This window comes from Ciconia boyciana, chromosome 6 (genome assembly GCF_034638445.1).
Source record: "Ciconia boyciana chromosome 6, ASM3463844v1, whole genome shotgun sequence".
Lineage (NCBI taxonomy): Eukaryota > Metazoa > Chordata > Aves > Ciconiiformes > Ciconiidae > Ciconia > Ciconia boyciana.
The window spans coordinates 12,590,196-12,615,485 of NC_132939.1; the positions used below are offsets into that span (position 1 = coordinate 12,590,196).

A 25,290-nucleotide genomic window follows, 5' to 3' on the forward strand; every position below is an offset into this window, starting at 1 on the left:
ACTCAGTCATGTTTGAATTAGAAAGTACAAAATGTTCTTGCTTATTGTTTAATAAAATTGCAAGTGATGTGCCACTACAAAGCAAACAGGAAACGTTTATTTAAATTGTAGACAGAAAGCGTCAAAAAACCAAATCCTAAACTGGTAGTAGCAGAAACTTAAGAGACATTCTTCATTATGTTTCTGACTTTTCTCAAGTGTCGTGTGCTTTTTTTTACAAGACATTCTCAACAGCTATGAAGTTCCTTGATGTCTCAGAGATTGCATTATGCTCAAGTATATTTGACAAATAATTAATTCCATCTAGCAGGAGGTCACAGTTTGTAATAGTCATTTGACAGTAACACTACTCATATTCCCACACTGAGGCTACAGATGTTTGCTGACCTTAGGCGAAAGGGGTGGTTGGCCTGCAGGAAATACAGTGAGGTTCCCAGTCCAGCCCAGTCCCTGCCTGGAATACAGGGGTGCCTTTATTGTGGGATGTACGTGTGTCTATGTGTGAACAGAAGCGGGCAGGAAGGGGAAGTACTACTCCTTTTCTCCTCTTTAAATTAAAAGGCCAAACCCAACTCTAGAATTAAACCTTGAAGCATCAGGATGTGGATGACCTAGAGGATGCTCTAGGATTTCTGTTCCTAAATGGCTTGTTATCATTTATGGGTGTTGGGGGTTTTTTTGTAGAAAGGTCAGCGAGCATTGCCCTTCGGCACACACATCCAGCTCCCACATCCTCCACGCAGACTGGGGTGCCCTCTTCCCCCCCCGCTGTTCTGGCAGGGTGGGGGGTGTTTTGCACCAGCAGTTGCTGGCCTGTGCTGATCCCACCAAGGCAGGCACTCAGACTCCATTAAGTCACTTAAATTGCTATTTATTCGAGTTAAGAGAAAAGAGAGAACAGCATAGGTAGTCTTACATCCCTTCAGACGCTGGGAAACCTGAGCTGTGCAGCATCGAGCGGGCGTCTGCTGAGGGTGCAGCAAGGCCCGCGTGTGGACAAGTCCCCCCGATTCGGCCATTCAAGTCGTTTGTTAAAAGAAAACCACTCTGCACACCGCTTCTACTGCAGAACAGGAAGGATGCTCCGGCGGGGCCGGCTCCGCTCAACTGTCAGGGGATCGCCGACTCCCCCGCGTGCAACGGCCTCCCAGCCCGGATCCCTACGCGGGGGGCGGCGCCGGGCCGCGCGGCGTCGCGGAGGGCTGGCAGCGGCTCCGGCGGCGCCGCCTCCGCGCCGCTGGCCCGGCCCGGCCCGGCCCGCCGGTGCTGCCGGGGGCCCTGCGGGGCGGGCCCGGCGTCCGCCGCCTCCTGGCAACAGCGCGAGCCGCGCGCTGCCGTCACCGGGCCGCGCCGGGAGCCGCCGCCGCCCCTGCGCCTGCGCCGCTGGCCGACCGCCGGGGCGCGCGGGGGAGCGGCCCCGCTCCGGTCCCCGTCGGGCGGCGGCGAGCAGGATGCCGGGGCGCTGGGGTGAGGTTGCTGGCGGGGCCCTCCGTCCGCGGCCCCTCGGGGGCTGGCGCGCGGCCCGCAGTCACGGCGCCCTGGGGGGAGCGCAGGGCCAGGGCCCGGGCCGGGGGAAGCCGTTGGGTGCGGGCGCCCTCCCTGAGTCGGAGCCGGGCCTCGCTGCCGCGTCCGTCGGGGCGGGAAGGGTCGAGTGGCGGTTACCCGCGGGCCCGACGGCCACGGGGAAGCGGCGGGGGGCGGGGGAGCGGACCGCGCCCCGCCCCGCTGCGCCGGGCGGCACGGGCGTGACGCAGCCGGGCTGGGGCGCGCGGGCCTGTCTCGAGCCCGGCCGTTGAGGAGAGTTAACCGGTCAAGGGAAGCAGCTGCTGTGCCCTGGCCGCTCGGGGCTGGCGGCAGCGCGCTGCTGCTCGTCGGCTCCTTTCGGAGAGGCTGGAAAGGGAGAAGGCTCGCGGTACTCCTGATTTTTCTGCGTGTAGTGTGGTGTGCTTCTGATCTTGAGGCACGTACGAAAGGAAACACTTCTGCAAACGCCTTTGCATGGGGGGTTTTGTCCAAACTTTTCTGCGAGACGGTCTTGCGTTCTTAGTTCAGTAGGCTCACACGTGGCGCTTCGCTTCCTCAGGAAGACTGCGTTTCAGCTGAGGGAACACAGCACCTGGAAGATGTGGGATGGGCTGTGTTTGAAGGGTGAAGGGCTATGCCGTTGGGAGGTTGTGCTTCCAGTGCATCTTCTGGGGGTGTGCGCAAGGCCTAGGCGGCGGAAGAGGAGAGGATTGGAGGGTAATTTGGAAGGAGAACAGCGACTTGACGGGGAGCACATCTGTCTGAGAATAGAAATCGGTCACAATTCAGACATTAACTTGGAAGGTTATTCTCTTGTGTGACATACCAGAATAGTTCATACAGTGCTCTGATATGAACTCGCTTTATGTATGCTGTGTTTTTCTTACACGTGGCAAGATCTTGATAGCTGTAGACCATGTTCCTGGGCAGGTTTATGCCCGAATGCAGCTATACGTACATGCAGGATGACGTTCTGTTTTTCTGTGATGTCTCTCGTAAGGCGTTTGTAATGCACCTAGTATCAGATTATTCCATATTTAAGTTAAGGTTTATATTCTGCAGTTAGCTTGCCATTGCAGACCTCTATCTGCAGAAGTCTTAAAAGGGTGTGAAACTACTGGTTTGCATGACAAGCGACGAACTCTTTACAGACAGAATTAATTTGCATGCCTCTGCTATTTCAAGACAAAGAGCAAAGAGAGATTTGGGGGGAATGTCAAACGGGAGGGATCAAGGGGAGGAAATGGATAAAGGCTCAGAATCAGAAGGCATAGGGTAGATCCTTATGCAGACTTTTGGGGAAAAAGATACGAGTGTAAAGGAAAGGTGAAACAAGTTGAAGTTGGAGAGGTTTGAGCAAGTCAGTTCTGTGATACATCCTAAAGTTGAGTGTTTTGTGCAGATAGGGAGATTTCTAAATTGGTTTATACTGATGTGGATTCCTTGGCTTACCAGTTTAAGAATGCTGTGAGAGTTCTTTTGATCTGCCAATGTCAGTCTGGTGTAAGAAAGCTAATTCCTAATGTAATGTCTGTGTACAGACATAAATTGATATGCTTATTTGTAGACATTCTGACTTTCACATGCACAAATATTTAGGAAAAACAAAGATTGTCATAAATTGCCATTGTCATCTTAAGATTTTCTCTTCCATTTCATTGGATGTATTTATATGTGTGTGTTGGAGTTGCTGAAAGATCTGCATGAAAAATTACCGCTATTTAATATAAGTATTGCTGTAAGCAAAATAATACATTTTTCATAAGTTGTTAATGCCACATTCCAGTCTCTTCTAAGTCTTCTGCTTTGTTTCTGATTTGACTGTTCAAATTGTGTTACTGTATAATATTAGGCTGGTTAGTGGGTAGCTAAACTCTTACACTAAAAGAAAATGAGGGAGTAGCCATTCACAGAACACATAAATGTAACTCTCTAAAATATTTTTAGCAGAGACTCTACAAGCGAATGAGAACTTCTTTCTACGGAACTGAGGTGAAGAACTTCACCATGGGTCAACAAATTTCAAACCACACACAAACTGTAATTAACAAGTTGCCAGAAAAAGTAGCAAAGCATGCCTCTTTGGTTCAAGAAAGTGGTTTCCTAACATATGAAGAGTTTCTGGGAAGAGTAGCTGAACTTAATGATGTGTAAGCCTTACTTTGTTTCCTTCTTTTTTTCATGTTTTACAGAGACCTTGTATGCAATATATTCTCCTGTGCTGGCTAAGCCAGAACTGGCCATCTGGTTTTGAAATGTTTCCTTCAGTTCTTAAAGTTTCTGTAATGGTTGTAATTACACTTCAAAACCAAAGCCATTTCTCCTCCTTAAATTCACTGTTCTTCAATACTCTTCTTCCAGCAAGTGCTGTTTCTCTCTTAGAAGTTCACAAGAGGTAGACGTTTAGCAGTATCTTTTTGTTAGTGTTACCTGTCTCCCTTACTCTCCCCCCCTCCACCAACTACCTAAAGATGCAATGCTTCTTCCTCTCTGCCCATCATGTTTGGTAGGAAGTAGCAATATGAGCCGTATAAAGACAATACAGCTACACTAGAAAAGTGGTACCTGAGACAGAACTGTTCGTGACCATCTCTTCCACCTCTGTGGACATGCAATGCTGTTCCTCATTAAAGATGAGATGTGCCTTACTATCTGAAACCAGTGACCAAGATAATCCCAAACAAAAGGCTGAATAAGTAAGAATTTTCATAGCCTGCCTTTTGTTTGACTGATACATTGATGGTAAAAAGAAATGAACAAAAAAGCAGAGTTGTAATTTTTATGGTATAAAATGATACGAAGTGGAAATGTACATGCTGAAAAGGGGCTTAGTAGTGTGTGGCTTTTGGTAGTGTTTGATGTTTAGCTATAATGTGAATTTGTATTCAGTTTAGAAATTGTCTTGTACAGTGTCATACTTTTATGAATGACCTTCAAGAGCAGATAGCTGTCTTCTAGGTAGACACATAAATAGATTTTGAAGCACGTTACTTTGTTTTGCCTGAGAATCTAAGCATATGTCAGTGTAATTAACTCCAAAATATCATTGTTATTCAAGTTTTTTTATTTCTTTACAGTGTTTACTTCAGCCTGAATGTAACATAGCTTATTCTGATTCTTATGGAATAGACCTTTACATCTGTGTGTGTCCCATAAAAAAAAAACCAAAAAAAACAAACAAACCAAAAACCCCCAAATCTCAGGGTCACCTGAATCTTTCACCTGACTACTTCATTATTAATATATACTAACAAAAATACACCTCATCTGCATGTGTTGGTACTTGCATGCTTTTTTTTTACATACATGGTAAGGAAATAACCTTTTTAGATTGGACCACAAGGTTGTATGATTACTGTAATAAACAGTGAAAGTATGTAAAAATTAAAATGTCTATAAAGGACACTTGCTCGCTGATACTGGATCAAAAGACTTGCACATCATTTTCTGAAATTTCCTGTGCAATTTAAAGTGAAATGGACTGTGTATTTTATATTTCAAGACATGCTAAGAAGGTCATTACTCTTTAATTTCATGTATCTGGGCAGTATTGATAAAATCTCTTTAAGGATAAAGAGCACATAGGTGAACAATAGCTAATACCACAGTGGCTGAGGTTGCTGATCTTTGCATGTCTAGCACGTGATGTAAAACTGATGTTTCTTTATTTCAGTACTGCAAAATTGGCTTCTGGACAAGACAAACATCTGTTATTTGAAGTGCAGCCTGGTTCTGATTCTTCTGCTTTCTGGAAGGTGGTTGTTCGGATAATATGTACTAAAGTAAGATTGTTGAAAATTTTAATTTGGTGGGGGTTTTGTGTACAGATATTTGAGGACTGTCACTTTTACTGGTAAAATCTAGCACCTGCTACATATATTTTGAGTATGTATTTTGATACAGATTATGTATTCAAGGATACTATTTGAGATAAATTAAGTCTAAATTCTAAGTTTCTGCAAAAAGCAGGTTAACAAAAACATTTTCATAACTAAGTTTAAAGGAAGGGTATCTTCCAATGGAGCGCTTACAGCCCATTAGTTACGAATTCAGATGATTTGTGAGGTCAAGTCGTGGTAATCAAATGGTACAACAAACTGGGAACTATATAGTTTGATAGTAGTAGAAGTTAGTCAGCAATTCCAAGCATTATTAGTTGACCTACTGTAACTGTATCTATTCTGATTCCTTAGAAAACCAATCTAAAAGTTAAATGTTTAACTTAGTTTGAAGACCATGACAAAACTTACTATGTTTGCTCTTTCTAATGAGGTTTTTCCCCTCTGTATTCTGTCAAGTAACATCCTTAAATGGTCCTGAATCCACTGAGCAATCTTAACATGCAGTTTCAACGAAGCCAACTCTCAAACTTTGTTTGAAACTAAGAGTTTGTAATTTTCTGTTTGCGCTTGGTTTTCATTAAGGCAGCCATCATTGTAGGCTATTTTAAGTTCAAATATGAAATGACTGATTATTCTGTTCTTTGTTCTAAGTTTAGCCCAGGTTTTTTAGGCATTAGGCCACTACTCACAACCTAATCCATTTGAGTAGTGATGGTAATTGTCTTGCCCTAAAAATGTAGTCCTAACTATGGTATTCCTCATGATGAAACAGCAATGTTTGCAGGTCTTAACTCTTATTGAAGCAGACTGCAATTTGCTATTATAGTGATGGACACTTGGGAAAGTGGCTGCTGCCATGAGAATTGCAGTGCATTAAAAGAATTTTGAGCAATGTCAAGTAAAAATCTGATATGTAATTGTAAACAATTCTTATATCTTAAGATAAATAAAACAAGTGGCATCGTGGAAGCTTCCAGAATCTTGAACTTGTATCAATTCATTCAACTTTATAAAGACATCACCAGTCAAGCAGCAGGAGTTCTTGCACAGAGTGGTACTTCTGAAGAAGCTGCTGAGAGTTTGATGTCTGTGTCATCTTGTCAGGCCAGCTTGTGGATGGGAAGGTATTTTGATATACTCTAGCTTCTGACCACAGTTACAACATAAATATTTTGGAAGTTGTGTGTAAAACCTGAACTACAGACACCTAATGATCAAAACTGCATGCTCTTGGCAGATGCAGACTTTGTATCACGACAAACATGAATAGCACACCTTCTCTTGTACCAAGAGAGCTGTAGTGTACGTGGGTGAAATTCTGTTGGTGCTACCATACCTTAGCTTCAGAACAATCATTTTAATGAGCAGTTCTAATATAAACATGGTATATGTTGAATCTCCTGAATAAGGAAACAGGAGGAAATGGAATCAGCTGCAGCTACAAATCTAGGGGTTTTGACAGTGTTTGTTTAAACAGATTTTGTTATTGTTCTGCTTAAACTTTCTCTTCCTCTCTTGCATTTTGGCATGTGCAAGTTCCCATCTGTTGCCACTAGAAACTCATCAATTATAGTAATAATTTAACTTGTAAGACTGGAAAAATGTGAACTGTCTCACACATGTTGACATCCTGCTTTGTTAACTAGAGGAAAAACAAAAAACTGAGGTCAACACCTGCAATAACTTCAGTTCAAACTGAATGTAACACCAAGAAGCTTGTCACCCTTTCCCTATGCGCAAATGTTGCTACCAGTAGTTCATTATGTTTAACTTTCTGAATTAGTTCAGAGTTCTAACTCAGTTTTAAGTGAGGTAGAGATAAGTTTTATAAGAAAAAGTAGTAAATGGTATAGTTCTCTATATCAGCCAGTGAAGAGCTGGTAGCCAGGTATTTTAACAAAACAAGGTGCTGAGCTAGTTAACTGTCTGTAGAATGTCAGACTCCAGCTGTTAGAATGAGAAAGGGGTTGGCTATGTTGTCATTCTACAGATAGAGCCCACTGGTTTTTCTGTGTCCGTGGATTGTAGAATGTGTTCTTTTCATTTAGTTTCCTGCTTCTCTTGTTTGGGAACAAATAATCTTAAATTACTGGCTCTTCTGAGTTATTAAAATGCTAGAATTAGGTAGCAAATTGTAGACGTGTTTGGGAAAGCATATTTTCCTGCTCTTTCTCAACGATATATGGTTATACTAGAACACATGTAAATCTGGAAATAGCCTTTTACTTCAAACAAACAAACCAAACAAAACAACCCCAGATGCTAATGCAAAACAACTTAGTATATTGCTAAAGTCAATGAGTAGATACAAGGTTTCCTAGCTGAGTTTCTTTTTCAATTTTCAGACTTTGAGATGGGGGACATGAGCATCTTTCGTGTTTGTAAACTTAATTGCTTGAGGTAGTATTAGTGACAGATAACAACAACGAAAAAAGAGTATACTTTTCTATATGCTGGTAATACGCTGGAATTCAGTGAGCTTGTATCTTATCCAAGTTTTTCAAGTCATTAAGGAAAATACAGGCTGAAGAACCTTCAAGTATTTTACACCAAGGAAATCTTCTGTTTGTTTTTCTGTGGTATCCTCCCATTTGCCTGAATTCTTCTCACCTTTAGACACTTTTCAGCTCTGCAAGAGCTAGCTGTCACTGTCCAAAAATAGCAAATATTATCTGTTTCATTCTTCTTCTTATATGAACTTCTTCCACTGGAATAATACCCCATTTCCCTAGAACATCCACTTCCTATTTGGAGCATTCCAGAATATCCGTAAATGGTTTATGTTTTCTGATAATGGAGAGACAAGCATTTCCTTAGGCTGTCACTCTTGTATTTTACCATTTCTTCAGAAACTTAGTCCTATGGCTAAATCTTAGGTTCCAGAAAATTTATAAATAGAGCATCCGTTTTAAGTATAATTGCTTGTATATACACCAGCAAATCTCAAAAATTGAAGTGTTATCAAAGGTTAGTACTCAGAGTTGCATGGGGAAGGGAAATGAAAGGGAGCAAGTCGAAAGAACATAGTGAGCTAATCAAAAGATGCGTTTTTTGGAAACTTGTCCTCACTGTATGCGAATCACCATCTGTAAGTCTACAAAAAAAATCTTCTAGCATTCTAAAGCAATTTCTCAAAAAGCAAATTGAAAAGAAAACCCCAAGGACCTACTGAAGAATAAACCAAAAGCATGTTAATTGCTGTCCATTAGCTGGCTAATCTGTACAGTTAAAAAATTACTCTGTATTTGACAAGCCCCCAAGGTACCCAAGAAAAAGCGGCCTGGTCAGTAGTCATTAAGGTGGACTGTCTCTCCTGAAATGCTGTTCTTTCTAGAATGCTGCCTCTGTGCCCCAAGTCACAGAAGGGATTCCCAAATCAGGATTTTTGGAAAACCTAAACATTTTGGAACACTTACTTGGCTGTCTTGGAAGTGAGCCATGACTATAAAATTAGGGAACTTTACATGCCTAGTTAGGTCAGTGAAAGCTGAGGATTCTCTGCACCTTTTCACACTTGAGAAGTCTTGATAATGCAAATATTTGAGATACTACTGTTAGGAACTTTAGATAGTATCTATTATTTCGGGAAAAAAAAATGAAGACAGATAAAATGAAAGTGTCTGTCCTGGGGAGCAATCTAATTTTTTAGCTTTTCTTTTTTTGTTTGTTTTTTGTTTTTTGTTCTCTCCCCAACAAGAACACCTAGAAGCTTAACTGGAAAAGCTGTGGTAATAGTCAGCTTGAGAGTCCTGATTTGAAGGAACAATCATAGGAGTGTGTTGCAAGCTAAAATCAGCCTTTTCAATCTAATGAGCAGTTTAGCTCTCAGCATTTTGATGGCATGTGAAATCAGTGAATATGCATTCTAGTAGTGATCCTCTCAACGTGCATGTTTTTATCTAGAATATAAGCCAGTACACAGAAATTTGACAAAGTTCATTATGAAGTAGTTCAGCCTGACACTCTGTGAAAGGAAGGCAGATTCTTCTCCTGCCTTTAATGTAAACTCTGTTTCTGTTCTTTTGCCCAGTCATGTAATATGTAACAGTTAAAACTTCTCACACTTCCTTGTTGATGTGAAAAAGGATTTGCATAAACCTTTGCAACACCAAAGGCACCACATGACGCAAAAAATAAATGCTTATTCTAACTTAGTTTAGTTCATTTACTGCTGTTTGTTGGTAGCTTGAGGCTATGTCTGCTGACATAGGCTGGTATGATGTAACTAGTCCATTCACGAAATTACACGTTCCTTGCAGATAAGCACAGGTGTTCCTTTCTGTCCATCACTAATTATTATGAATAATGTAGTAACTAGTGTAGTTACTAGGGCATAAATATAAAACTTACTAGTTATCTGGGAGAAAATACTGTCTTCTCTTCTGCAGGGTTAAACAGTTGACAGATGAAGAGGAATGTTGCATCTGCATGGATGGGCGTGCTGATTTAATCTTGCCGTGTGCTCACAGTTTCTGCCAGAAATGCATTGATAAATGGTAATACATATTAAAGGATATTCATTATTTTATAGTATGTACTGGTTATCTGACGTGTTTCAGTTTGGTCTGACAAATTCCTTAGTTCCCATGTAATTTAATGTCTGAAGATATTTGCAAGCTAATTCACATATGATACGTAACAAGCTTGAGTAAAATCAGACTGCAGCAGAAGGAAAGAAGGATTTCAGAATTTGTAAACATCTTATGAAGATTTCATTTTGGAAAAGGAGATGTGAAAGTGCTTTTCAGCATTTGTTTTGTAATTTCTTATCTCTTTTTATTGTTGTAAAATTAAATCATGGTATTCTTGCTCAAAAACTAGAGAAGACAGGATATATGCCAATGCTGGCATGTTATGCTTCACAAAATCTCATTAAAAGCTTCTTTTTAAGGAAAAAAACCAATAGTTTGTAAGACTATGCAAATATGAAGGCAAGTTGGACTGTCTTATCACCTATTTGGGAAATAACTATCAGAGGGATTTTTTTCCATATATTATGCTTTCACTTGAAATAAACAGCATACAGTTTACTAATTTAAATATATTAGAATTTTCCAGGAAAAGATTTCTTCTTAATAGCAACGTCTTCAAATTTATATATAACATGTATCCTACAATATATGTTCAGCTTCGTAGTAAACTGAACAGCTTTTCAGCTTCTGCATCTGATACACCAGTTGTTGGAAAACTGAGAGACAAAAATTGGCTTGTGGAGGAGCATAGCTCTTCTCTGGCCATGCAGAAGACCTACAAGGATTAGGTGGGTGTTCTGGCAGTGATTAGGTGATCACCATTAGGTGATACAGATATTCTCCAGGTAAAGGCTTTTCTTGACTAGTTAATGCGAGTGATTTTACATTTAAGTCACATAATTTGTGCATAAGAATTTGTTTTGTGGCTTTTTCAAAGGCTTACCAAGGAAGTTACCCTTCTTACACCATGCTCCCACAAGGAAAAAACGTAGTAAAAATCGCTGGATTTCAGCTTATAACTAGTCATCCGTCTTTTCTGGGAAAATATTTTATCATCTGTCAGCAACACAGGGCTTAGTTCAGCAGCTGTGGTGGAGAGCGGATTATATTCTACTATGGCTAATGAGTCAGCTGAACTCTTAACTAAGCTCCAGTTACACCATTCTTTTTTTGGTATTCAGTTTTGAAGGTTCATCTCTTCTTAACCTAGGCATATAACAGAGGCTGGCAGCCCGGCAGCATAATTGTTTGGGACCCCTGAGTTAGTCAGTGGAGGGGGATGGGACCCTGAGGGACCAATTCTAAATTTCAGTGGGCTGAATGACCCAGGAAAAGGGTTCCTTTTTCTCTTTACATAGGAAGCTTATGGGGACTGGTTTCTGAAGTACCTCAGCTGAATATCTAAAGATAGAAGAGTTAATTTAGACCGTGGATTTCCATTTAAACTTTCTGGACAGGTAGCTAGATGCATTCTATTTAACCTGAGCAAACTTGATTATGAGGAACATGACTCCAAATTTATCACACAATGAATAGAGCTACATTCAGAATTGTTGGCCAATCTTCCTCACCAAGAAAAAGTTTTTAAACAAAAAAATACATAGGTGGTCTAATCCAGTTAACCTGATCATTCTTGAAGTTCTCACTGGGTTGCTTTTTTTTTTTGTTTGGGGGCTCTTTTGGCTTTTTTTGCCCAGGAAGAGACCATCAATGAAAAATACTAATTTCTCTGGCTTCCTAACAGGAGTGATCGTCACAGAAGCTGTCCTGTCTGCCGTCGGCAAGTGACTGGGGCAAGTGATTCTTGGGTGGTCTCAGATGCACCGACAGAAGATGATATCGCTACTTATATACTTAACATGGTAGATGACGCGGGCCAACCTCACAGACCCTGACACTGGCCAACAACCTGATAATAGCAGAAGCACTTGAAGCTTTCGTTTCCACGAACGTCTGTTTTTACCTCTTGTTGCTGTTCTTCCACAGTCTGTCTTTTACTTCTCTTCTTGGCTGCTGTGAATCTACGCTGCTCTTTTAAAACACAGGGTATATGAGCCAGTGTATGTGTGTGCAGTCTTAATTATTAATCTGTACTTCCAGTAAACTCTTTGATCATTAACAAAGTTTATTTTAACAACAACTTTTGATATTAATTAACAGTTCGACTACTAGATGAAGCAATTTGTAACAGCACAACTACAACTGCTAACTGCTGTTTGAACATCACTGAGTACTGCTACAGAAGATGAACCATGTCAGATGGCTTGACCTCACAGTTCTTGTCCTTAAAAGCAGTCCCTTTTACTTTCATGACAAATGTGAATAAAGATGAGAATAAAGTTAGCACTAGTGATTATCAGTTTGAAATTTTACTGCTGAGACTTGGAGATGTCCCACTGCCTGTTCTTCAGTAGCCGGTTATTGCTGCTTTTAGTGTTTACAGATACTGATTTCGGAATGATCTGTTAAGAGTTTTAGTATTAATTATTTTAAATCTATTTTGGAGAGTGTAGGCGGCTCTGTAAATGTACTTGTGCACTTCCCTTTATTCTTCTAACAAGATTCTCTCAGAATATTTTTTTTAAATATGATGTTTAGCATAGTTTTATTAGCTTGGAAACATTAAACAGTTTCATACACAATCCTAAAAAAAGTAAAGTAGTTTCTTTATAGTTTTTGGATCAAGAACAGCCAAAATTATTTTTAAACATTAGGCATATCTGAATAGAGTGACTTCGAATTAGCAGTTAAGGTGTAGTTTAGTCTGATGCTGTGGTTTTATCTGCTTCTCTTGAGTTTTTGAAGTGATGAAATCAGAGTTGTATACTGACAGTTATAAGGTGATAATCTAAGTAAGGGTGCTGTGCTTTATATCTACAAGTGCAATATGCTTTTATGTAGCAGAGAGAAACTTCTACTTTAATACTAATGTTGCTTGCAGTGAGATGTGCATGTGACAACTTGGGAAAAGGGATATCACAACTGGAGTGCAACAGTGTATTTCTGTGTTTAGCAGAGTAAAATCTTTAAAGAGCTGAGTTTAGACAGTCTAAAATAAATTGTTAGTATTCAGGAAACCCATCTTTAATATATATTAACAAATACTACTCTTGAGGCTATTGAGTGAGAAATACTCAAGTGTAGCATTTGAGGGAATATCGGCATAAATCTTGCTTACTGTAAGACTGCATTTTTAATTACCATACTTGTTAAAATTCGGTGATGCCATAAGGCTAAGGCCTTTATCACAGACAGGTTCTGATATGCACATTTGGGTTATTTTTCTTACTTGGCTACAAAATAATGTAATCACATTGGGGACCAGATCTTGGGAATTTCTCTATTATACTTCTATTTGTTAAGGAACATGAATAGCATATGGCACCCATTTGAGCTTGGTGTATGGCACAGTTGTCAAATTTATCATAGATGTTAAGACAGATAAGCAACGTACTCTTCTTGTGTGTATCGTCTAAAAGCCAGTGTGGCTTAGTGTGTAAATCTGTATTTAACTCTTGAAAAATCCATTTATGAATGTATATAGCTTAGAACTAATTTTTTCCCTTTGTTAATCCTTTGATATCAATGAGAGATTCTTCAGAAAATGTATGGACTGTTGGGTTGCATAAAGGCAGTTACTATTTGGGCTGAAAATTGTTAATGGTCAGGGATTTTCCACTAAAGTATTTGCAAATACTCCTAATCACACACCAGTTTGGTTTCTTTTTGCTTTTTGACCTTGCATTAGTCCATGTTCAGAACTTTAAAATAACCTTTGAATTTTTAAAACTTTTTATATCACTGGAACAGAAATAACATCTAAATTAAAGCTTCAAGCTAACTTTATTTTTCAAGTATTTCAAGAATTATACTTCTGAACTCAGATTTTATAAGTTGACTTTCTGCTGAGAACTTACATGAACTTCTTAAAATGTAATTTTGTAATGATGCAAACAGGTTGTTAATTGCAGCATAATGACACTTGCAATTACAATGTAAACTAATGCAAAAATTATTTAAACAGTGAAAAAGTAAACTTTGTATTCTGTACAGCTTTTTTTAATTAAGTTGCTGTAATTCACACTGCTGTGGTGTAGGTACTGTAATGTGTGCCTTGTAAAATATATGTACTGTATGTTATATGGGATAATAGGTACATTAACACTGAAAAACTAGTAATTTAGTACTGGTTGGTATTACCTAGTCTGAAGTGCTACATTTAGCAAACAGTTTTGGAAGAGGAAAAGGAATTGCATTGGCAGGGACGTGGCAATGGGTTCCAGAAGCTAGACCTTGAAAATGTGAATTACACTAATAGCTGTTGGTGGGGGGCATTAGAACAAACTAAACTTTCTTGTGTTAAGTGAAGATTTCCTACCGGTTTAACGTGAAATTGTAATTTAAACATTATAGATTGTATTAATAGCTAAGGACGTTCCAGTATATTAAACTTTGTGTATGAATTGTGCAATAAAGTTACTTTGGAATAAATGTCAAAGTTCCTTTAAGCTTAAGGAATCTCTTGGCTTTAATACCACAAAAGTCTGAAAACCGAATTTTGATCTAAATACAATTGCATTGCACAGGTGGTGTGGTTAAAAGTATGCCATTATGAGTCAGATGTCTCAAACTTCAAAGTGTGATATTAACAAGGTAGCTTAAATGCAGCTCTGCAAAAAAGACTCACTCTGAGTCTTCTATTTTTCTTTTGTCAAAACAAATAAATTGGAACATTCTGCAGTGATGGGAAAAACTAAACAATTCTACTTCTTAAAAGGACAGTATTGAGGAGCAGGTTTCTTTGGGGAGAGGATTTTTTTTTTTTTCAGAGAAGTGTGGTTTACTTTTTTTCCAAGTTATTCCATCATGTTTCTGATTGATAGTATTTTAAAGTTTAAGAATGCTAAGGTTTGGAGGATTCTTTCTTCTCATATTTTCCCTGTTTTTTAATAAGAATTGAAGTATATAACTAATGTAACTTTTGAAGCCAAGTGAGAAATGGGCAAGCAGTTCATTAACAGATGAGGAAATTAAAATTTGAGAACTTGCCAGTTGACAGACACACCCGGAGGCAGGTGTACTTGAGGAAGTTAGTTACAAATGTTTATATTTACTAGGTTTCAAGTTTAGACACCATATTAATGTAACGTGCATGTTTGGTTTTTTAGTGGGAAATGGCATATTTAACTTATATATCTTTCCTTTAAAGAGACTTCTGTATATAATTATAAAGGTTTTCTAATCTATACTCATTGCAGTTCTGGAAACACAAGGCAACCAGTGAGATCTCTGTGCTATAGCTTTGAACTGAACTGTTAAATTCCACCCCTGTGTAGCAGTCTGTGCCAAATGCATTATTTTTTTAGAAGGAACATCTTAGCTATGGTTCTTTGTGCTTTGTGTCCTGCTGAATCCTGGAACAGTAGCCTCCTCAGGGAGCCTTAAAGATGCTTGATATAAGTGGGAGCTGTATGTTAACCTGTCTGGCCTTAATTCTTGACACTGCATATACATAATTCTTTAATTTTGTATCCACTAAATACATGTGCTCTGTAATGGAAGTAATTATATTGTGACTAATATTATTATAGTAATGAATTTTTTTGTTTTTCTGTTGTTAAATGACTCTTGAAGATAACTTACCATAAGGTTTTATCCTCACCCGTTTTAAGTGGGTGAATGGACTTCTGCTTTCTTAGAAGTGTGTCTTAAAAATTAGTAATTTCAAAACTGAATTTTTTTAATTGTCATTTCTTCAGATGTTTGGTTCTAAGGCCTAGAATTTATCATACGGCATCATAGTCTAAAGACCGAACGTTCTTTTCCTGTTGCTACGTGTAGCTGAAATTAACCTGAATGGGACAGTGTTCTTTTCCAGTAACCGCGGTGTACAATCACCAGATAACGTGTTTTGCTGTGAACTAGCCATGTTCCAGTTACTGTTATGGCTGTGAGGGCTCTGACAATGCATTCTACTTTTGTATCTGAGCTGTCAAGATGTTAATTAGCATATGATTGCTTACCTCACTAACCTATCGAGGTTAAAACACTAAACACTGGGCATAGGTTTTATAGGCCTGAAATTAAAGAAAAATTATCAGTTCTGTGAACCTGGATGGAACTTTGCGCAGTGTGAATCTGGTGGAATGAAGAATGCTGTCCAACAGGTAATTAAATGAGCACTCTTCTTTGGTTCAAAGTGCTATTTAAAACTACAAGGTGTTTGTGTGAATTAAGCTTAAATTAGTCAGAAACCTGCCCTTCTGGAATTTGATTGTATGTGGAACAAGGTAGGGTTTTGATACAATAGTCTGTGCTTCCATGCTAATGTTGTTCCAACCCACTTTAACAGACCTTCCAAAAACTATTTTCTATGTGAGACAGTATCCATTAGTCATGGTTAATGATTAATGAATTAGTGGTGTTGGTGTCTCACTATTATATATACTATTCTCTGTGCTGCTTAACATTGATATTTAGTGCTTTGAGAGGTGTGGGAGAGAAATACACATTCTTCAGTTACACGAGCCTGTACTCTTGTGCTTCATGAGTGCTGCTTGTGTACAGAAATAAAGGGTTTGTGTACAGAAAGAGACACACATTTTAATCTTCATCTAAAAATCTGTATTACATTTCCTACTGAAGAAAAGTAATTTGTGTTAAACATTTTCCTCAAAAGTCATCTTGACTGTAGCAGAATGTCTATGTTGATATTAACTATTTATTTCAATTTGTCACTTGGCTTCCCCGTTGTGTTCTTTTTGTCAGATGAAGCTGTTCAGTGTACTGCTTAAATTGGTTTAACTGCGAGTGTCAGAACGGCTTTCCTGCTCCCAAATCCAGGTGTTTTGACTCTCAATATCAAGGTGAGGCTCTAGGATGAGGAAGAGGTGCTGCATGCCCTACCCCGATGCCCAGTTTGGATGAGCAGGGCACCAAGAGACAGTGGGGGCAGCCCTGCAATACAATTTCACTTCAGGACTTAACGCCAGGTCTTCTGTTGGCACAAATGGTTTTCATTAGCACTGAATTGCTTTAAGGCAGCTATGCTTTAGCTCCTTCTAAATACTGCTCATTATCTTCTCTATCTCCACTGGTTTTTGCAGTTTTCATGCTGTGGTAGTCCTTAATTTTGGTTTAGTTGTCTGTACTGCTAACAGTTTAACTGCATAGGTTTTTAGTTCTACTTGAATGCAGAAATTTTGAGCAGCTACAATTTTATTGAGAGGTATACACACACAAAAACCCTAACCATATTCTTTTATAATTTATTTATTAGTGTAATGTTTAATGCTTCCACAAGAGGCAAAAGATAATCATCATTTAACCCAGGCACAGAAAGAAAAGGCAGTTTTTACAGACATCCTTTTTCAGACTTAGATTTTAACTAGGCAAATGGAACAGAAAGTTTAGCCACAAGTAAAGAACAATGGTATAAGATAAGGTAGCTCTGGGGTGAGAAAAAAAAAATGTATTATCCAGTGGCAGAGCAAAAGCCTTAAGTAACATAACAGAATGGAAGAGCATCACTAGAAGTTGTTCCGATAGATATGTTGTAAACATCATCAAATGAACATAATTAACTATGTTAGGTGAGAGTATAAAATGCTCTGAGCTAACAGATTTAAGGAAGTCTGGAGTAATGCCTGAACCTTAACACAATGAAATGATGAGAAAACAGGATATTCTCCTATTCTGAACACGCGCCCCAATCACCACCTACAATGATGTTCTTCTGGTCCCCTTCTTCTGTTTGAGTAAAACATAAGCTGTGGTGTACCCCAGTTTGATCTCACCACTGTCTGGAGGGGTGGGGAATCAGCAACTGCCCTGTCTTGCATTTGAGTAAATTTGTGTACACCAGTAATTCAGAGGTCAGGAATGCTTCAGCACTGGATCTGCCCTTCATTACATACATATCCTATGACTGCAAGGTTATCTGGAACAGCCATACATTAGAACAAAAATGCAACTTCAAAAAAGAAAAGAAGCTGAAGTTTAAGAACTTTTGCCTAATTAAAAGATGGCCAAAAGAGATGTCATAGTGGAAGCTTGAAAGGACATCGGTTTGTTTCCCTAAATATAACACTATTAGCTCAATTTATCCTTAAAAGCAGTACACAAGGAAGCAGAGAAAGCAGAACTTGTGGTCATGGCCACTTGTGTGTTATTGTTATTGTTGTCAAAATCCCAATTACTATCCATTAACTGAATATTCAAATCAAGTTTTGGTTTTTTCCTTTAATAAGAGCTACAGACATATTAGAACTTGATATGTTTGAGATAAGGAAAGCTGAAAAGGTATTAAACATACACAAATTTGGAAAAATATTAAGAAAACTAAATAAGAAATCTAAGTGACAACAAAAGCAGCACTGATAGCAATCTTCTGGTGAAACAACCCAAGTAAAGCAATGTTTATCAGATGAAAACCTGATATTTAAATTCTTCAAACCAAGCATGTTGCTCAGTTAGCCTGGACGCAGATGCTTTTCTCAGGCAAATAATGTTATGTTGATAAAAAATTAGTAGTAAGTTGTACTAATGAAAACAAGATGTCTGCATTTTATGCAGCTGAAATGCTTGAACCACTGTTTTCAGACTTCATACTAAGAAAATCACACTCACCAGTCCTGATAATGCATTATATGAGCTGCTAAAGTTGCTAACAGTGAGGCCAATACACATTGTTGACTAAGAGCTTTGGACAATTTTATTGTCATACAGTTGAGCAGCGTAGCACAGTTTCACACGATTTTTAGCTGCACAAGGAATACAAAATCTGGCACTAGTTGAACACTGCAGACATTAGGCTAGGTCACTGAAGAGCTAAAGTCACACCTCCCACTACCTGTCTGCAACCATATTTTGGATGAAGAACATCTGGATCACTGCAGCTCCCTAGGCATGTCACTGGCTAACTGTGATGGTGACTGGATGGCCAGAACTCTGCTCCTGTGCCTTGGTCTCCCTCAGAGCAGCCTTACTTCCAAGGCTGGTTCCTAAGGGTCTTTTGGGGCTCTTATAGGGCTGCACAACTATAGGAGGTGATAGGGAATTCCTCCTTCCCTTACTTTGGTGCAATTTCCCTGCAATCACCATTCAGGACAGCAGGTACATTAAAAAAGTGTCCTTGTAGGTATTGCTTTGAACTGCCACAGCCTGAAGAGAGAGTGTATGTCTTCAACGCATTATACATTTATGCCATTAATGAGTTGTTTGGTACTGGGGATGTCACCACTGCTACTTCTGGCTGCATTTACAAGGGAAAGTGAGACCTGATCAGCTCTTGAAAGGAAGGATGTAGGTGCCCAAGCCCCAGGAGAAGGGCCTGGCCTAAGAAATACAAGTAGCACAAGATGTCTGATGCAGTAGAATATGCAGGGTTCTAGGTCTAGTGAGGCTTGATCAGCTAGTATTCATTATTTGCTTTTTATACATTAATTCTGAATTACTGTTCTAAGATGCCTAACCTCCCTATGTATTATATTAGATACCCAGGTCTCTAACCATAGGCTCAAGATCCTAGCTTAGGGGCTATAGGGCTTCAAATTAAGTAGTGTCATGTTGGACTAACTTACAGGCATCAACATCCTCTGCTGCCCCTAGCCTCGAGCCTTTTTAGGTGTGAAACTACATGCAGCTTCTACAATAGATAGATGCTATCATGTTATTACCTTTAATCCTTTCTGAATGAGTAGTACTGTGTCTTAAGAAGGATGATCAAATAGCAAAAAGATTGCAAGTGATAAATATTCCAGTAGCTGTATTTTACTAGCCACTCCATCATAAATAAAAAGTTTAACATAACATGATTTGAAATGACATGTTTCAAGTGGGCTAGCTTCTATATAAATAGACAGTTTGACTTCTCATTCAGCTCTAATTGACTAAAATACAAACTAACACAAATGTGTAAAAAGATGTCAGAAGTAGGACCAGACCCAGGTCTGGAGTTTCTACCACTGATTCATAAGAACACTTCCTCTGTTCAAGTAAAAAATTTCTCTTTACATGCAACCAAAATTATCTGCATAAATTTCCAAGTAATTTGAACTGGCATATCCACATATTCCCATTACAAAGCAATAAAAAAGTGTTCTCAACTTTCAAGGCAAAGTTTTCGTGATATAATTAGACTCATTATTACAATGTACAATAGTGATGATTTTGACACCATGTTTTCTACTTACTAGACTAAAAAGCATTAACCTGCTGTTCTTCACAGACATCCTACCTGACAACAGGAAGTAATTAATTAGTCATTAAACAAGACTACCAGATTTTGGGTTTTCTTGTTTTCCAGTATAACTGCTGAAATATTAAGATAAAAACTGTCAGAACACCTTCCAGAATGAAAGGTTAGCCTCAAAATTATGCACCCCATACAAACTGCTAATGAATAAAGGGTTAAACTTACAAGTGCTAAATGCCATGATTGCTACTGAGACTAGCAGGACACAAACAGGTGCATGTATAGTCAGCATCTGCAGAATCCTAAGGTGCATATCACAGATGCGCTATGAATATCTTCTGTTGTTTTCCGGGCTACAACATAGTGCACAGTTAAGACAGTATGAAACAAATATTACATAATTCTGAGTTTGCATTTAATATTTACAGCAATCTTACAAAGCCTAATGTTTGTAGAAACTGAAATTTTTGCAATGAGAATAATGCAGTAAAAGATAACAGCAAAGGCTGTTTACCTTCCACAGATACTCTATTTTTCTCTGTACTGTTCAGTCTTGGTAGCATCAAAGACAAGATGATTCACTGTTAATTAGCATCTTATCCTGCTTAGGAGTGAAATGTTCTGGTTTCTTTGAGTTTGTAACTACTTCGACAGAGTAGAAATCTCTTCTGTTCTCATAGCATCAGACAGGAAGCTAAGTTCATTGCACAGTGTCTCATACCTGAAGGCCATCCGGATCTGTGCAACATTTGTCTTTCGAATGTCATTTCCCTCAGGCCCTTCTTTACAGTAATTCACCCCTAAGAATTTCTGTTTTTCCTGTGAACAGGATTAAACGTAAAAAGGAAGAAGTCAGTTCAACTGCTTTGCTTTATTGTATAACTGAGTATCTGTTCATTGAATGACTCCAGTGCAAGTGAAAAGAGCAGCTTCAACCAGCTGGCCATTGAACTCTACCTCAGAGTCGTAACCAGTTTTGGAGATTTTAAGGCCAAAGTTTATATATATAATTACTCAGCAGTGCACTCAGTCTGGCTTCCTAAAACCCTTTGTGCTGGTGTTCAGTCTTCACTACTACATCTTTCATAGGAGAGGTCAAGAAGAGGTTTGGGTTTCTTTTTGTTAGTTAAATGTTGCACAAGAGGAAAAGTAGTAGTTGTCACTAGAGAATATTGGAAGAAACAACAGAATATACTTGTAAAGCCCCTTCACATACCATCTCCTCGAGAGGAATGTTTGAAAGTGACATAGAAGAGAGGATGCTCTAAAGTAAGTCCTAGAGAAAGCCACAAATGTATAGCATTTTAAAGCCAAAAGGGAATTTAATCTTATCTGACTGCCTACCTAAGCCAGAATATTTTCTTGTAGTACTCCCTTCTAAGCAAAAACATGTCTTGCTTATGACAGGCAGTTTGTTTTTACTCAATGCAAGACATGATGTATAAAATTACTGGCAAAGGGATATCACCCAAATAATTAAAGGTTTGGGACTAGAGGCAGAACTGAGTATAAACAGGCACCTGGTCTCTCTGCATGTTTTGGGAATTCCAAAACAAAGCTAATGAGGAAAAATGTAACATTAATACTTTTTTAAATGTAAAACTGCACAGCAGATAGTTTGTGAATATTTCTGGAAAAGAGGATATGGGTGTGCACAAATATATCGCATAAGCACCTACTATTCAATTTTCAGACTACTGACTTCTCAGTTCCTGCTTGCCCTAATATTCACAAAAGTTTTTTCAGCCATAATTACCTTATCTGACAATCCACTCTGTAGTACGCTGTTTCTTGCTATTTCACACAAGTCACAGGTACTTAGCTTCCACACCTGTGCTGCAATAGCATATTCTTCCATGAGAGCTTCCTGTAGCACCAAAATACATTTAATATTAAATTATATGCAAATAAGATGCAAATTAAGATCTGTACTCATTACTAATTAAGGAATTTGTACATGCTCTTTAGATAGCTGTGAAAAATTAGAGGTTTAAGACTTTAACATCACAGTTACTAATGAACAGAATTGTTTATTTCAAATTTCCCAAGGGCGACTGTTAAATAATTAATAGGCACTGGGTATCCAGTTATCTTAGTCTAAGAAATTGCAGCCTGCAGTCCAGATCCTTAGAGGCATTTATTAGGCAATTTCAAATGAGATCCCAGGGTATATAAACACCTTTGAGGATCTAGTCATAAATCTTTAATGAATATGTACACAGACAGATAGCAGGGCAATTTCTCACTTCTGACCTTTCTCACAAGGAGGTTGGGTCTGACTCTAGTGGGCTGTCACAGCTGAGGATCTTCCACACTACGTGTAACTCGGCTGGTGCTGTGTTACATCCATGCAGAAAGCACCCACAGAAGCTCTCTGTCTTTTCTAGCGGAGACATGTCATGGGCCAGAAGCAAGCCTGGGTGGAACACACCAGAGCTTGGCTTGTCCTCAAAACACAGACAATTGAGCAACGTACAGGCCACTCTAAGGCACAGCATGACTCACGGCAGTGCCAACCACAAAATTGGGGCATCAAAACCAGTGACCAGGTATTTCTGTCCTGCCAGGCCACTGAAGGGCAAGAATCACTTTCAGTTCACTGAGCAAACAGCTCATATGTCATTTTCAGAGATTCCACATGGTGTTTTTGTAATGTACTTCCCCAGATTTATTAGTAAGGAAACTGGACTTTCCTGGCACTCTAGAGGATTGTTTATGAAGGCTCAAACCTCCCTGCAGCCTCATCCTTCATGCTATACTTCAACAGCCAACACTGGAGAGGCAAGAGTACAAAAGAAACATAATTAGGAAATCAGACATTTCCCTCTGAAACCTAACAGAGAGTAGTAGACTAAGAATGAGGAAGAATAATGAATGAAGTGGCTGAAAGACATGAAACTTTATATCCTAAGCAATGATATAAAATAGCTTTCAGGTCATTCCAGACCTATGTGGTACTGTTCCCAAATTCAAAGACAAGTGCTTTTTACAATTCTTACCTTTGTATAATGAAACTGCATAGGATCATCTGTGGAGAGAGAGACATGAAGTCCCTTATGTAGAAATTCCCGCAGTGGATTTTTTGAGTACTCCAGGAACAGGCTGTTGTTACTAAGTGGAGACATAGCAATGGGTATTTGTGCAAGATAATAAAGATACTGGAGGACAGGACTCTGCAAAACAAAACACAATCAGCATCTAATGGTACTGTGGGATAATGAAAAAAGAAGGATTTCCCTTGGCTAAAATGGAAACAGCATTACAGAGGGATGACTAAGACCAAAAAAAAATTAGGTTGACACTAAACTCTGACTTCTTTAGAAAATATTTTGAAGTCTATATTTAGAAAAATATATAAAAATAATTTATATTCTTCAACATATATGTCATCTTCTCTTCAAATATATGGTGACTAATATTACTGTAGATTGTAAGCATATATGACTACTAAGGGCACTGCATTCGATACTAACTGCATACCTTCCCCCAAAACCTGAAAGTCACAGATAACTGCTAAGCAATTTGTTATTTTCAAAACTGCAGTCCAATAGGTAAATTTTAGGAGCAGAAGTTTTAATTTATTAGAAGTCATGTGTTGCTGTTGCACATAATATAAATAATCTGTGGTCACCTCATTTTTATTACTATTTTTGGCTTAACCAACTTGTGAACCTAACAAGTGCCTTTATTATTATTATTATTATCATCATCATCTGCTATGCCAGGTTATCGCACCAGGCTAAGCAGGAGAGAGTGAAGAGGAGAATGCTTTGGTCACGTACAGCCTTAATACTACTCCGTCTGGGTGTAATTTTAGGAATTAGTGGTTCTGAGCACAACATGAGATATTTTCAGGAAAAATTTTTCTTTGTTCTTGGATGTGTTGAAAAATACAGAGAGAATTTTCCAGCATTAACCAGAAAATCCAACTTATAAGAGAACTCTTGCCAAAAAATTACAATAAACTTGGTGCAAGTCTGCCACCCACTGACCAATTATTTTAATTACAAAACGGTGGCCTGGGGATGAGTTGTGTGATGGTTTTTATTAACTGATAGCCAGGAATGATAACCTTTGTCCTGTCATAACAATCAAGTTGTATATAAAATATTGCTGTGTTATACAGCTATGTTAAATTTCTTGATCAAGTGATCCCAGTTACTCTAGATATATATAATCAAAACCTTAACGAACTTCTGAATGAACCCTGAAGTACAGGAATGCGTCAGGGAAAATGACCTGTGTCCCTATACAAAAGAAACTAGCGCTTTCCTTAAATTCTTCTGGGACCTAAACCAGGGAGTAGTAACAAGTCTAAACGGTTTTCTTCCATGTAATTTTAGCTCTGCTTGGAGTAACCAAAAACAGGTGCTGCCAAGTCCTTGACATATCTGAACAGTTGATCTTCCCTATAAAGACATAGCGTTAAAGTATTCACTTAGGAAAAGCTGTATTTTTGTAGCTTAAATAAGAAATAGGAAGTTCAGCTGAGCTTACTTTATTTCTGATCAAAGTGAAGAGTTACTTGTGCCTTGCTAAGAAAATTAATTTTGGGCTGCCCAGATAAAGTCAGTTTGGTGACTGCTGTTTGAACCAGTGACTGACATCTAAGCAGACAGCGATTAGTTTAGGTGAGCAACCAAGCAATACCTTCTTCAAGAGCAGTCCATGAGAAATGTTGTCTGCTGTCAGAAAGGCTGATACAAGGTGTGTGATAGACCCAGCTTCTCCACAGTGAGGTCGAAACAGAAAAGTACACATGCCTCTTTCCCTGAGGAGATTAAAAGCAAGTTCCACTAACAGAAAATGCACTGTTCTTCATCTGTTTTGTATATAATTATCATTAATATGGGAACTTAAAAGAAAAAAAAAAGTTACACATTCTCATACAGTTTGACGTGACATCTAATCAGGCCTACCTGTGGGCTGCTGTCTAAAGGGGCAGGTCCCTCCACCCAAGCCCCTTTTACCACCTGACATATTTGTGTCTTCCTTCTTTCCTTTCCCAGTTACATCTCATTTAGCAACTGTTTAGCTAGTGGGTGAACAGGTATTGAACTGACTTCAGTTGAGGGAACTGGCCGACAGAAAGCTAAGTGAACTGATGCAGCCTGTGGCTGCATAATTCCTTGATTCAAAATGAGGGAAGAAGTGGAAGCACATAACCAAGAGTTAGCTAACGCTACCTAGTGTGATGATAACCTGCCATGTCACCAGGTTAAGTGTAGCATGAAACCACACCCTCAGTAGCATGATG

At 38.9% G+C, this 25,290-nt stretch overlaps 2 protein-coding genes across 9 annotated transcripts in view; one reads left to right on the forward strand and one right to left on the reverse strand.

The window, feature by feature from the left end:
• The first annotated feature begins 1,331 nt into the window (after positions 1-1,331).
• On the forward strand, positions 1,332-15,393 carry RNF141 (ring finger protein 141). Of its 5 annotated transcripts, none has more exons than XM_072864791.1 (6): positions 1,332-1,467; positions 3,475-3,674; positions 5,198-5,306; positions 6,309-6,490; positions 9,755-9,862; positions 11,583-15,392. In XM_072864791.1, the coding sequence occupies exons 2-6, from the start codon at positions 3,490-3,492 to the stop codon at positions 11,731-11,733; spliced, it is 735 nt and encodes a 244-aa protein (XP_072720892.1). In that variant the 5' UTR covers positions 1,332-1,467; positions 3,475-3,489; the 3' UTR covers positions 11,734-15,392. The 5 variants fall into 5 exon arrangements, with proteins under 5 accessions (XP_072720892.1, XP_072720895.1, XP_072720891.1 ...); XM_072864794.1 differs by having other exon boundaries at positions 1,334-1,467; positions 3,472-3,674; positions 5,198-5,279; positions 11,583-15,393; XM_072864790.1 differs by having other exon boundaries at positions 1,334-1,467; positions 3,472-3,674.
• A 1,743-nt stretch (positions 15,394-17,136) lies between these two features.
• The window catches only part of AMPD3 (adenosine monophosphate deaminase 3), a 37,132-nt gene continuing 28,978 nt past the window's right edge, over positions 17,137-25,290 (reverse strand). For 3 of the 4 annotated variants that reach the window (XM_072865755.1, XM_072865753.1, XM_072865752.1), the window contains exons 12-15: positions 24,684-24,804; positions 23,033-23,206; positions 21,790-21,900; positions 17,137-20,852 (exon numbers count right to left, since the gene is read on the reverse strand). In XM_072865755.1, the coding sequence (XP_072721856.1) occupies positions 20,676-20,852; positions 21,790-21,900; positions 23,033-23,206; positions 24,684-24,804 (583 nt within the window). In that variant the 3' untranslated portion in view covers positions 17,137-20,675. Of the gene's footprint in view, positions 20,853-21,789; positions 21,901-22,609; positions 22,807-23,032; positions 23,207-24,683; positions 24,805-25,290 lie in introns of those variants that run through there. The other variant, XM_072865756.1, reaches the window with a different exon arrangement.

Bases quoted from the DNA above. Each gene is read 5' to 3' on its own strand.
- RNF141 (XM_072864791.1), top strand. From the start codon at position 3,490: ATGAGAACTTCTTTCTACGGAACTGAGGTGAAGAACTTCACCATGGGT. The intron at 3,675-5,197 runs GTAAGCCTTACT...TCTTTATTTCAG, and splicing joins GTAGCTGAACTTAATGATGT to TACTGCAAAATTGGCTTCTG. The intron at 6,491-9,754 runs GTATTTTGATAT...TCTCTTCTGCAG, and splicing joins GCCAGCTTGTGGATGGGAAG to GGTTAAACAGTTGACAGATG.